Raw genomic sequence first — 13,213 nt, 5'->3', positions numbered from 1 at the left:
CCATCATAAATATGAGAAACAGAGCACTGTGTGTAAATATTTATTGATTTGACGATGCATCAATTGGAAGGAGCTGTATTATGATGCACACCTCAGACTACATAGTTGTTGCAATTATCGTCCCAGCATCACATCAAAGATAATCGCAAATCCAGAAAACCAACAAATACAATATAGCATTACTAATAATTAATCCAGTTACTACTTGATCGATTAATGAAATAACAAAATAAACTTCAAATTGTTTAAAAAATGAACAATATATGTAGTTTTCGCTCGTCCCACATTGCTTGAGTAGGTCGTCCCTCATCTTAGTCCATGCAGATAGTTCGATACTGCAAATGAGATCAATCACAGCATCCTCGTCTTCAACCCCCATGCCGTTATACGTGTCAGTACCCAATTCCTCCTCAATTGGGTCCACCTCCATTTGACTGTGGATGAAATTATGAAGTAGGAAACATGCGATAATCAACCCTGTTTGAACTTCTATTGGGTAGAAACTTGCACTTCGAAGTATGCCCCAACGCATTTTAAGCACTGCGAAGGAACACTCGATGATATTCCTTGCCTTCGTGTGCCTGAGATTGAACAACTCCTTGGGTGATTGAGGGGCTGCATTCCCGGGACCCCACTCTTTCAAATGGTACCGAACACCTTTGTACGGTGTCACAAATCCCTCACAATTGGTGTATGCATTGTCACATAAATAATAACAGCCTACAAAACGAAACATAAACATCCAAAACCACTTGCAATAGATCAAATATCTTGCACACTACATCATTTCCTAAAAAATTTGACCACTACAGTCATACCTTTTGGCACCTGTAAACCAAGTGGTCTGCTGACTGCGTCACGTAATATTCTGGAATCCCCCGCCGACCCTTCCCATCCTGGAAACACGTATATGAATCGAAGATGCTGATCACAGACGGCAATCGTGTTTGTTGTTATTTGCCCTTTTCTGTTACGGTACCGTGGAATATCTGCAAGAGGGACGCGAACATTGATGTATGTCCCATCTAAAGCTCCAAGGCATCCCTGCAATATTAATAATTCAATTATATACAATTCACAAGTCACTTTGTATACTGCATATAAAGAAACATCAACTTAAAAATCATACCTTAAACCACTTTCATCTTGAATCGGTACACTCATCATCAATAGGAGTAGGTTGAACTATAAATAAGGACTGTTGGGAGAGCACACCGCGAAGCACGAGATGAATGTACCTTGATACAGTTTGCGAAGAGCGCATGAAATCATATCCAACAATTCATGTCTTCTTGTGGTGAGATAGAATACACAAAAACATGGCTACTTGCTCCTCAACTGTAACGAAATTTTGGTCAATTAAACCACTCCTATCCCTAAGAATACGACATAACCGACCAAATGTATTCATGTCCATCCGTTAGTTGTCAATACAAGATCGATCGGTGAGACGAACGAGCCTGTCCAAATACTATATATGGGCAGGCACCCTATCAACCATTTCACCGATGTTTCCCTACCCAGTCGTTTTCTTTTACGAGAGTTAGTTCCAATCAATGATAGAATCATGCGTACAAGGAGAAGGTTTATTTGATGGTTCCTTAATATTTCTTCTACCAAAATCAAAACCGTGGTCAATTCTTCAAGTTTGCTTGCCTGCATTGAGGTACACGGTTTTACAATACTCATCCCATAGAACACAATCAGAATTCAAATGTGTGTGTGTGTGTGAGCATTTGTCTGTATGCTATGCTATAGATATAGTAGAAATGTTCGATACCAACAAAAACACTCATGAGAATAACACTTTCTTGACCCAATCTAATTTTCCCATATTTATCATTCTTCTCCCCCCGCACCAGCACGAATTAGACATTTAATTACTCCCAAATTTAAAATTATTATTGATAACATGTGCAAATTTCGAATCTTTGTATCTTGCCTTGCACAGAAAATATGGGAGAATTGATTACATTGGCATATTCTATGTGATTTGGTGGTTATCCAATTCTGGGTATGAAGCTGTGGATGCAACTCAGGAAAAGGAAAGATTTTTATCATAAATTGGTGAAGTTGATTCGCATACAAATATGGGTGTCATTAAGAACGAAAAATTTCCATATATAGGTTAGGAAAATTGGATGGTTTTATTGTATTCTGTTGATTTCTTTTGTTTCTTTTCTGCAAGAATCCCTGCTAATATATTTGATTATTTATGTGTTCAATACTTATTTTACTTACATTCTTGAAACCAATTTCTTGGACAGCACTTGCTACTTCTTGAACGCAATAAAAATCATTCAAAAATTGAAGCTAAAACACCCTAGGTTGCAATAAAATGCCAATAATAAACACACAACCGGCCAAATTTTGCAAAAAATTCTGAAAGTGAGAGGCTTCTGTACATACAAATCTGCGGGTAAATCCACATCCGTAACAGAGATAATACCTTGCGAATTGGAGCTTGGTCGGACATGGTGTTTTTCGTCAACAATATAGATGAGTTCAGATGCGAATCCCGTTTCGAATCTTCCCAAACAGCAGGTCCTCGCTCGATTCAATCTCGGAGGAGAAATAAAACATTTTAGGAGGTGAAAATTTGGGTAATTACACAATTGACAAACACGAGGGAATACCTTACAGATCTGTGGTTTGTCGGTGGTGGTAAACCCGTATCAGTCGTCAATTTGAACGTCATCTTCTCCAAATTCGGGTGGAGAGAGAAGGACTAGGAGGGGCATAAAGGTCTAAAGCAGTAGGAGCAGTGTATCTGAGAATTTGTGTTTTCTTCTATCGGCCGATTTTATGAGGATATCATAATATGGGAGGGAGCACATTGTTGTGTTTGTGTGAATTTTAACCGGGCCACATTTTTTTTACCAGATCTTATAGATAGTCTAACATGGCAACCAAACACCAGGCAAGGACAGGGTTACTTGTTTATAAATACATGAACCAACATTTTTTATTTTCCCATGCAACTTTATTTTTTAATAGAAATATAAAAACTTTGGACATTTCTGATTATTCCATAAAAGAAAAATCAAAACAGATGTCGTTTTTTATTTATTATTTAAAAACATTAAAATTAAAATTCCACATTTCAATCTTCATTTGAGCTACATCTCTCCACCGTAGCATCACTGCTCATGATATGGAAATGTTTGAGTTATAAAGGGATATGTTACCGTTGCATAATTGTGCTTGGAGGTTTCAATGTTATGCATGACAGTTGCTAAAGTAGAGCTTTAGGTGGAGAATTATGCTTCAATATAAATGTTCATCTTTGGAGAATCACAACAATTCCTTTTTGAAGGAGTATTTCATTGCATTTCTTAGTATCACAATTTGCAAAACACTTCATCTTTCTTCTTTCTTCCCTTGCTATGCACATGAACGAGTGAGTTTGGCTAATGTTTCTCATAAATGGGAAATAGAATTTTACAATATAAAGCAATTATTCAATTCAAAATAAATTCGAAAAATATTTTCCAGTACTTAATATGCTCCAACAATCTACCACTCATGCTCAAAGCATCAAACATGAGCATCTCTAATGGCGGACGTCCGGTCAGACGTCGCGACGGGCGACCGGGACGTCCGCCATTGTGGCGTTTAGGGTCGGATACGGACTTCCCGTGAGGACGTCGGGTGTCCTCGGACGTCGGCACGACGGGCGGGCGGACGTCCGCCATTGTGGCGTCCAGTCGGACGTCCCGTTTTTAAATTTTTTTTTTTTTTAAACTCTATATATACGGCTCGTTGAATTTTATTTCATTTGCACCACTTGCGTTAACAAGTTTCTCTCTCTACATCTCTAATTTCAAGTATATCTAGAATGTCTAGTGAAAGTGATAGCGAGAATGAGTTGGAGGTCGCTGTTGAAGGTGCGATAGAGAGGCTGCTACAACAGAGGTCGCAGCGGCGGCAGCAGGCGGTACCTCGGCCGATCCATCGTCCAACTCAAGTACCCCGTGACCACATTGCTGCACATATTTGGTTGTATGCGGACTACTTCACTCCGCAACTGCGTTTTGGGGAAGCCTTATTCCGGCGACGCTTTAGGATGCATCGTCCGCTGTTTCTGCACATCGTGGGTACTTTAGAGAGAAGATACCTGTATTTTAGGATCAGAGAGGATGCAGCTGGCAAACCCGGACTCACGCCCTTGCAGAAGTGCACTGTCGCAATCAGACAACTGGCATATGGAGGCGTGGCCGACATGTTTGACGAGTACCTCCACATGAAGTTGTTAATTTTTCCCGTTCGTATTCTCGGTCAAATTTTATTTCCGTAAATGTTAATTGTTTTATTTGTAAATGTATGATTTTTTTTAATTGCGGGATGTCCTAGTGGGAAGGGCGATGGGAAGGACGGATTGTGCAGGGGATGTCCTAGTGACGTGGCAGTGGGATGGGAAGTCCTAGTGACGTGGCAGTGGGTGTTTTTGGAATGTCCTAGTGGGATGTCCGCCCACTGGAGATGCTATTAGTATACCCCTTCTCAAAACTCTCCCATTTATAGAGAAAGAAAGAAAGTAGGTCTAAGCCTTCTATGCATCTAACTAGTATATATCCTCAATTTTTATTTTGGTATGCTGAGATTAAAAATTTTTATATTTTGTTGTAATGATGGGGACTTTTATAAAATTCATAAACCATACCAAAAAATTCGATAATATTATACAAATTGAAAGAACATCTTCTCATTTATTATAGCTATAGAGCAAAGTTATCACAAATAAAAAGAATATCGCCAACCTGGAAAAAAACATCAACTAGCAAATGCAGGCTAACGAATTAAGGTCATCTGAGCATACAAAACTGATTCCAGTTTAAGAGGAAAGGGATTACCCAACTCCTGCTCTCACCTTGTAATTATCCACGTAATTTACCAGATATGGTTCATGTCCTATTCTCCTACTGTCAAGCCAAAGCCAAACTTGTAATCCTTTTTTCGGTGATCTATCTGCATGTCACAATTTGTGAACACATTAAGAAAAGTTTACCGCGGGAAACAAAAGTAGCGGCTGAGAGAGTTTTGGAGGGAGGGGGAAGGGTGCCATTGTTTACCCCGTTGTACTCACCTCAGCAGAAAGAAGAAAATTAAGACCCATATTGAGCCTCTCCTCAAGGAAAGCAGACACTGAGCCATTGGAGTCGATCTTGCCTCGCAGGCGGCACTGCCAAGAAACAAAAGGAGCCGGTTAGATGGCTTCTCTATTTGAACAATAGCACTAGTTGTGTCACGAAAGCTAATCAGAAAATTTAGGCAAATATTAAGTTTCAGAAAAGTACATCTGACAAGTTGGTTTATCAGATTAAGCAAAAAATAGGGGTGAATTTTATATGGTGCAAGGAGAATAAACCTAAAGCAGGCTGCATTAACAAAAGAGGGAAGGTCAGTCAATTGTTAACTAATACCTATAACAACAAAAAACAAAATTCAGTTTGAGCTATCATATTCAAAGTTGATGGATAGTTACAGCTAGAAAACTTTCAGCTTTCCTCCAATACTACTAACCAATATGAATGAGAATTGGACAGATGCATCCAATGGTTCCCATGGTAAAGCTTACCATGTAAGACAAAAGAAGTCTAGTGTTTCAAAAATGATGAGCAGTGAATGCATTAGAGGGAATGACATTATGATCTAACAGCATTCATACACACTAACCACCAACTTTAATGTTTAATCATGACCAATTTTAGGATACGTTTTATGCACACCTGATAAAAGCACCATAAATTGCTCTATTAATATATACTATATAGTACTCCCTCCGTCTCATGGTAGGTGAGACACTTCTCTACTTTATTCTCTCTCTTACTTTACTCTCTCTCCACTTACCGTGGGGCGGAGTGTATGCACATATATGATTTCCACAACTAAATAAATGATTATAGACCCAACAACAAAAGGTAGTGAATATTAAATGCAACTATTCAAACACTACCTGCTTGTTATTATTACATCAAAATAAATTTTTTGCTGTTGAAACAAATATTACCTGCCGAAGAATGTAATCATAACCAACGCTGGATGTTACATCCCCAGACATATAGTTATACATGAAGTCAGTTGCCAGAGAAACCTGAAGGCAAAACAATTTGACATTAGGTATACAAACATGAAAGAAAGAAATGGAATCACTATTATTTGGAAACACAGAATAAACTCAGATCACCTTATCAGATACTTTCTGGACATAGCTAAGGGCTACCATCCCAGTGCTGGCAACTTGTCCAGTTGCTACCTGAAATTGAAAAGGTCAAATAGACAATATTGAATCATTGATTTGTATCTTTCTAACCACAAGTCATAGAAAACTGGAGGAATCGCTCATCAAAGGTAGGGATAACCAATATGACCTGAAGTTATGCAGAAATAAAGGAAACAATGGCAATACAGAGACTACTTATGAGAAGTTATACTTGGAAAAAAATCTTCACCATCTTAACCCAGTACCCACAGAAAATGAAATATGCAAGTGTTAAATCTAATGGGTACAGCCATCTGAAGGCTTCATTTGGTTAAGTTTTGAGGATGCTACCCAGTTTTTCGATATCTCGGTTGATATAATCATTACTAATAGAGGCTTCTCAGTGCTTAGATACTTGTGAGATGCAGATGAAGCACTTTGGACAGATGTTAGGCAACAAAAAAATGAAAGTTCACAACAAAAATGTGTGTGCGAGAGAGAGAGAGGAAGAGAAAAATATTCTCCTAACAGAAGGAAAATGAAGGAATGTAGGAATAAAAAAATCCAATAAGAATTGCTCCCTCCTTCCCATTATTCATTATCCATGGCTTGTATTCTTTTGTAAGGCGTCCCATATAACATGGCATGTTTCCTTTTAAAGACACCTCTATTACTCACACGACTTTAAAAATATACATTCCCCACCACTTTACACTACTTTCCAAATCTCCTAAATGTGCGAGCCCAAAAGAAATGTGCCATAAATATGGGAAGGAGGAGTACCATCTTCTCAGTGTTATAACGTGCTGCATAGCCAATGCCAGACTTCCGATGTTGTCCAGCCCAGAATACCTCGCCACCTAAAGATAAATTACGAGTCACACTCTGCAAGCATACATTAGAAGAATTGGTCAGTACAACATAAATTTATATTGATACCAGTGTTGTTAGGGTCGCGGGTCGGTCCGGGGCGATGACGCTGGACCCCGGGTCGCGGGGCGATGGGGCGCCGGGGCGAGGGACTAACGAATCGGGGTGCAAAATTAGTTATTATTTATATATTAGTAATAATAATGATTAAATATAAGTCACTAATATATAAATACTTATACTTACCTAACAGGAAGAAAAAATATTTAAAATTCAATCTGACATTGGGTAGAAAATAATTATCGAAGGAATTATAGTCTATTTACTAGTTTTGATATTTAATTAATGAATTTTATAATTAAGTTATTTTGGGAAAACATGAAAAGTTGGCAATAATAATAAATTAAGTATAAAAAAGAGGAAAAGTAAAAAGGTGAAATGATTAGAGGCAAAAAGAGTCGGTGGGTGCCTAGGTTTTATCAAAAGGACTCCATATTAAAATACTAATAAAATAAAAAAAAGTTTCAGCTTCCTCCCTCTTTACACAAAAACGGATTCACGCCCCCTTCGTCGACCCAGACGCCCCCACCGCCCAAGGCGCGCCCCCACTGCGCCCCACGTATCTCGCTCGGCTCACCCATGTTGGGGCGAAGCCGGACTCGACCCTGGCGACCCGCGCCCCGAGCTCGTTTTTAACAACACTGATTCGTACTCACAACCCATTTATAGAGTCAACTGCGGCATTAGAACACATACATCTTACCTCACTAAAGAATAACAAATTTGGTTTTCATAGTCAAAAAAGCATTTAGTCAATCAATGTTGTAAATGCATCAAGTTCTGAGAGAGATTATGTTTTGACAGAATAGAGCAATAGTGTAATCAAGGTAAACATAAACGTAAAGAAGACACATATTTACGTGGTTCACCAACGTTGCGTTGGCTATGTCCACGAGCGGAAACGGAGAACAGATTATTCAGAGTGTTTTCAGATTATTCAGAGTGTTTTCATATTACAAGTTATGTGTCCTACTTCTATATAAATAGGCGCACAGACGACAGGCTAGGCCCAATATTAAATGTAGATACTAGACAGCATATTAACTTATGAAGGAATTCTACTGCCATCAATATTTTTGTCAAAAACAAAGGAGCTTCAGAATCATTCATACTTACAAAAACAGAAATTTATTCAGTTCATTTTTGCCATTTTGGTACCTCTACAAAAATTAGCCACTTTCCATTTATAGACACTACCAGACAAAATATTACCATCAATATATCAACTTATTTACATTTCTACCACATAGCCCACCATGTCATCCACTCGCAATTCATTTTTAATCATTATTAACCCTATTTTAAGGTGGGACACTTTCTCCACTCACAATACACCCACTTCTTTTAAAATCCGAGTCACACTCAATTAAGCCTATTTTGAGAGATGGAGGGAGTATTAGACTTCGGTTTAATACTTTAAGACATACTCCCCCCGTCCCATAAGAATATGCACTATTTTCTTTTTAGTCCGTCCCACAAGAATATGCATTTTCTAGTTTTGGAAAGTCTTTTCTCTCTAACGAGGTAGGACCCATTCTCCACTAACAATACTTTAATTATTTTTTCTCTTTACCTTTCTCTTACTTTACCAATTTTACATTAAAACCCGTGCCAAACCCAAAGTGCATATTCTTTGGGGATGGAGGGAGTAATTATTAAGTATTTATGACTTACAAACTTTTATTTTTTGTGTTTTCATATATTTTTTATGCTTTTATGTTTTTTATTGTATTACCTATAATATTTATGGATGGTGGTTTATGCCCCCGGACTGCCACAAGCCTCTTGAGGCAGCAGGTGAATGTCTCTCCATAAACATACTCCCTCCGTCCCACAGAAGATGACCCGCTTTCCTTTTTGGTTTATCTCAACTAAGATAACCCATTACTAAAAACAGAAACACCTTTATCTCTACTTTATTCTCTCCACTTAATACACAAAATAAAATTGCATAAAATCTCATGCCGCCCAAGGAAGGGGTCATCTTCCTTGGGACGGAGGGAGTATTTTTATTTTATAACCATCATTATTTCTGCATTAGTTTCCCCATTAAATTACTACAGAATATACTACATATTCGTTCTTCAGACTATCAAACTTGTTGCCCTCTAACTGGATTGTAACAAATCAAGTATAGTTTTCCAAGCCGTGAACTCCTTAAGTCTTCCATAAATCCAGATGCAAATATTCAACTTAGAAATGTGCAGACCTATACAATGATTTACCCATTCCGGCCACTTGCTAGATCAGCTAATGCTACAGGCCAATAACTCACCACACAAAGAGATTTGTAAAGCATTTTAAAATTATGATACCATTGTGAATAATGGAAAGTATACCTGGATTATAGATGCTACCAGATTTTTAAATATACTCAGGGTTCAAGTACATGCTCTACAACTTTAATAGTTTGATTGATTAGCTATGTAAATATCTTCCAAATCAGAGTCAGATTATTCACCTGGATGTAACTTGCACCAAGTAAGGCCCCATTTCCTACTTGAAACTGAGTCCTATAATCTGAACCCTGTATACCATGTGAAGACAGCACTTGTTAGCTTCAATTTGTACACCTATGTCAAACATAGCATCAATTATATAGTGAACGAGTACTATCATATCATGGCAAACTTAAGAAAGAGAATTTAGAATGCTAACATACAAAAGAACTAAATATACAACAATTACCTTATAATCAAAATTGAACATGCCATGGGACATATGAGGCTCGTTGGTGAGCTACAGATAAACAAAACAGATATTATTATATAATTTAATGGTATGAATTCAGGAGTATCGGACAGCTGCCGATTTTAAAACATTATGGACGAGTTGACAAATATGCCTACCTGGGCATTGCCCTTCAAGGTAAGATTATCAGCCAAATCGCATTTTAGTCTAGCATTTAGTCTGCCATCTGTCATCACCCTCCCAAAAAGCATCAACTGCAAGAAAAAAGTAATGTACCTTCATCAGTGTTGTTAGGGTCGAGGGGCGCACCGGGTCGATGAGGTGAAAATTCGGGTCGCGGGTCGACGAGTCGACGGGGTCGAGAGACCCACAAAGCTAGGTTATTTTTTTTGCCTTTTAATATTAAATAAAATAAATATATTGCTCTAATGTTTATAATATATCAAATAATATAAATGTAGACGCAATTCATGTGAATAGAGATAAAATGGAAAATACAAATGATCAAAATATCAAAACAATTCATAAGTCATAACACAATAAATAATTGAAACCATTGTCTGAAAATGTCAAACAAAGGAATATATGAAGGGTGGCAGCAAAAGATCTTTGAATTGTTTATTTGTTTAGGAGTGAAGAGGCCGAATTCTAAAGTGTAGAAAGTAGGTTTGAAAAGTTTGATGTGGTGCATGCATATATATAGAGAATTGTGATTGAGAGAGTCAAAAAACACGTGAGAGATTTGAGAAATCAGAGATAGCATGTGTTTAGGGCGACCCAGGCGACTCACTCGACCCAGGCGACCCACTCGACCCAGGCGACCCAGCGGCGACCCTGTATCTCGATCAACCCACCCATGTTGGGGCGGTGATGGTCTCGACCCGGGCGACCCGAGCGACCCGAAAGACATTTTGACAACACTGACCTTCATTAACCAAACTAGCCTAGTAGCCATTATATAAGTAAGAAATTATAGTAGACAGTGACTACCTTTGGATCTATAAAGTTGGCCCCAAACTCATAATTAGCAGTGGGGATTTTAATTGTCTCGGCAGATTGAGCAGGAATCTCGGTAGGTCCCATCATCACACTAATGGCAGATGTATTAGCACTTAAAACAATATGCACTAATGGGAAAATGGACAGCAATTAATGATACACAAATGTTAAAATATGTACTAAAATTGTACGGCAAAAGAACAAAGGTGTATAACCTGTGGCTGAGTGAAAAACTTTGATTGAGTCCTTTTGTAAAATCAAAACGCAATCCTTCAAAGAGTTCTGGCTTCAATGACACTGGCAGTAACAAGTTCCATTAGAAATTTAATTTATACCCCATCATTACAAAAATAAGCAAAAACTGGCTATAGAGAATTAAATTAACTTATCTGCATAAACATGTAAACTAAAATCCTACGCATGTCCCTATCCAGAAAATAAACCTTAATGGTTGGTACATTCCCGTGATTTTTAGATACAAGCTGAATTTATCAGCTGGCTTCAAGAATAATAAAGCACAACTCATAAAAGAGGTTAAAATATGAAATGATAGACACATGTTATGAGTCAATTACTGACATTAAATATGCCAAAGCCTCAATGCTGCCAGTAATGGACCTGAACTACAAATTATTTGACACTGCAATCGAGCTTCACATAGAATGGCACGGTGTATTCATCTTTACAACATTAATCAACATGCAATTTTGACTTTACAATCTACAGCAACAGCAACAGCAACAGCAACAGCAACAAAGTAACTAGAACTGCATTCTCGCATATTCAAGCTATGAAAAATGTCCTGGCTGCTCGCTGTTAGTTGCTTCATCAACAACCACTTTAGAGCATCTGAGTTTAGCAGTGAAACTGGCCTATTTAGTTAGGGGTTCAAACCAGCTCCTCACAGTAATGCGTATCAACATCGATTTACAACCAGAAACAAAATCAAACCCCATGAACATAAACAATAGAACCAACCTGCACCGAAAACACAAAATGCAGACAAATTGCAAAACACAGCTACATCAAACGCCAAAATGAAAATGGAGAAAAGTGAGAAGCACTAACTGAGTGCCTCCCGGTGAATTTCTTCGTAGGGAATGGGGCAAGGCAGATTTAGGTAGTCAACTTTAGGCTGCTCCGCATCTGAACTCGAAGCGGCGGCCGCTAGAACGGCGGGGGGCGGAGGAGTAAGCGCTGCCATTTCCAGCTAACTCTGCCGACGAAGAGGAGCTCCGTTCCTTCTTTCCGATTGCGGAGGTTGAAGTTGAAGAAGATTTTCTTCTTTCTCGGAGAAAAAGCGGCTATTTAATGTTCAGAAACTTGAGCCAAAAACATTGCCATTCCCCAAAATCATAAAACCCTAAAACCCACCGCTTTTGACCCGATCCATTTCGAGGATAAATTTGAATTATACATTTGTGCAGCTAAACTATTTTATTCACTTTTTGTTTTTATTTTACACTTTACAGTTTACTTTTTTAATTAGAATGAACTACATAATCTTTATTTTATATTATTTTTTATACTTGGTGACGAAAATAACCTTAGGTACAAATTATGCGATTTTTTTGTTATGGAGGATGTTTTTAGAAATTTCAATTAAATAGTACCAAACATGCGATTTTTTTTCTTCTTTTCTTATTTCTTTTCTTCTTCTCTAGTTTCTTCTTCTTTCTTTTTTCTTCATTTTCTTCTTTCTTTTTAGTATTTTATCTTTCTTTTTCTTTTTTCTCCTTAGTTCCTCTTTTTTTCTTTTTTCTTCTTTTTTAGCTTTCTTTTTAGTGTTTTATACATACATCTAATTGCATTCATAATATAAATCAAGAACAAAATACCTAATTAAATTAATTATTTAAAGTAATTAAAATAATTGAATATTTTTTATTAAATTATTCTATACTTAGGGATGAAACACCTAACTAAAAATATTTAACTCTTTATATCATTATAAATACAATTCACAATTTTAAATTTTTATTAAGACTATATTGATTAGTTATTAATTTAATATAAAATAATAATTATTATTATTATTATATAATATTATATCATTCATAATTTAAATAATTATACTATAATTATTTTTTAATTACTAGTTCTTAGTATTATAACAATAATATTATTATAATAATTAAATATAATTATAACTATAATTATAATTAAGCATATTTGAATTATATTAAAAAATAAATTAATTATTAATTTATAACATTAAAATAATAATATTACTACTTATTAATAATGATAGTATAAAGAGTGAGGAGAGTGAGAGAGGATATTAAATATCACTTTTGGTACTAATTTTGTGTATGCCTAAAATGTCCTCTATGACACAAATGAGAAAATGTACCAAAAATTGCATCAGGTACAAAAAATGTGATTTATAGG

The 13,213-nt window shown here is 36.8% G+C and overlaps 2 protein-coding genes across 2 annotated transcripts; both read right to left on the bottom strand.

The window, feature by feature from the left end:
* Positions 1-22: 22 nt before the first annotated feature.
* On the bottom strand, positions 23-1,417 carry LOC121760060. The gene is made up of 3 exons (XM_042155701.1): positions 1,328-1,417; positions 819-1,044; positions 23-720 (listed from the first exon to the last, which is right to left on the bottom strand). The coding sequence occupies exons 1-3, from the start codon at positions 1,415-1,417 to the stop codon at positions 134-136; spliced, it is 903 nt and encodes a 300-aa protein (XP_042011635.1). The 3' UTR covers positions 23-133.
* Positions 1,418-4,689: 3,272 nt separating this feature from the next.
* On the bottom strand, positions 4,690-12,189 carry LOC121745891 (mitochondrial import receptor subunit TOM40-1-like). The gene is made up of 11 exons (XM_042139831.1): positions 11,891-12,189; positions 11,038-11,119; positions 10,814-10,913; positions 9,982-10,077; positions 9,821-9,871; positions 9,594-9,659; positions 6,986-7,087; positions 6,188-6,256; positions 6,011-6,094; positions 5,087-5,182; positions 4,690-4,968 (listed from the first exon to the last, which is right to left on the bottom strand). Exons 1-11 carry the CDS (start codon positions 12,024-12,026, stop codon positions 4,912-4,914), a joined length of 939 nt encoding a protein of 312 aa, XP_041995765.1. The 5' UTR covers positions 12,027-12,189; the 3' UTR covers positions 4,690-4,911.
* Between the last annotated feature and the right edge of the window lie 1,024 nt (positions 12,190-13,213).

Source organism: Salvia splendens, chromosome 1 (genome assembly GCF_004379255.2).
Source record: "Salvia splendens isolate huo1 chromosome 1, SspV2, whole genome shotgun sequence".
Taxonomy (NCBI): domain Eukaryota; kingdom Viridiplantae; phylum Streptophyta; class Magnoliopsida; order Lamiales; family Lamiaceae; genus Salvia; species Salvia splendens.
This window is presented reverse-complemented; position numbering and strand designations above follow the sequence as displayed.

Excerpts from the sequence above, each read along its gene's own strand:
- LOC121760060 (XM_042155701.1), bottom strand. The coding sequence starts at position 1,417 with ATGGACATGAATACATTTGGTCGGTTATGTCGTATTCTTAGGGATAGG. Across the intron at positions 1,045-1,327 it reads TCGTTACAGTTGAGGAGCAA|GGATGCCTTGGAGCTTTAGA; the intron begins GTAGCCATGTTT and ends TTAATATTGCAG. Across the intron at positions 721-818 it reads TGGTTTACAGGTGCCAAAAG|GCTGTTATTATTTATGTGAC; the intron begins GTATGACTGTAG and ends TTCGTTTTGTAG.
- LOC121745891 (XM_042139831.1), bottom strand. The coding sequence starts at position 12,026 with ATGGCAGCGCTTACTCCTCCGCCCCCCGCCGTTCTAGCGGCCGCCGCT. Across the intron at positions 9,872-9,981 it reads CCTTGAAGGGCAATGCCCAG|CTCACCAACGAGCCTCATAT; the intron begins GTAGGCATATTT and ends GTTTATCTGTAG. Across the intron at positions 9,660-9,820 it reads TGTTCAATTTTGATTATAAG|GGTTCAGATTATAGGACTCA; the intron begins GTAATTGTTGTA and ends CATGGTATACAG.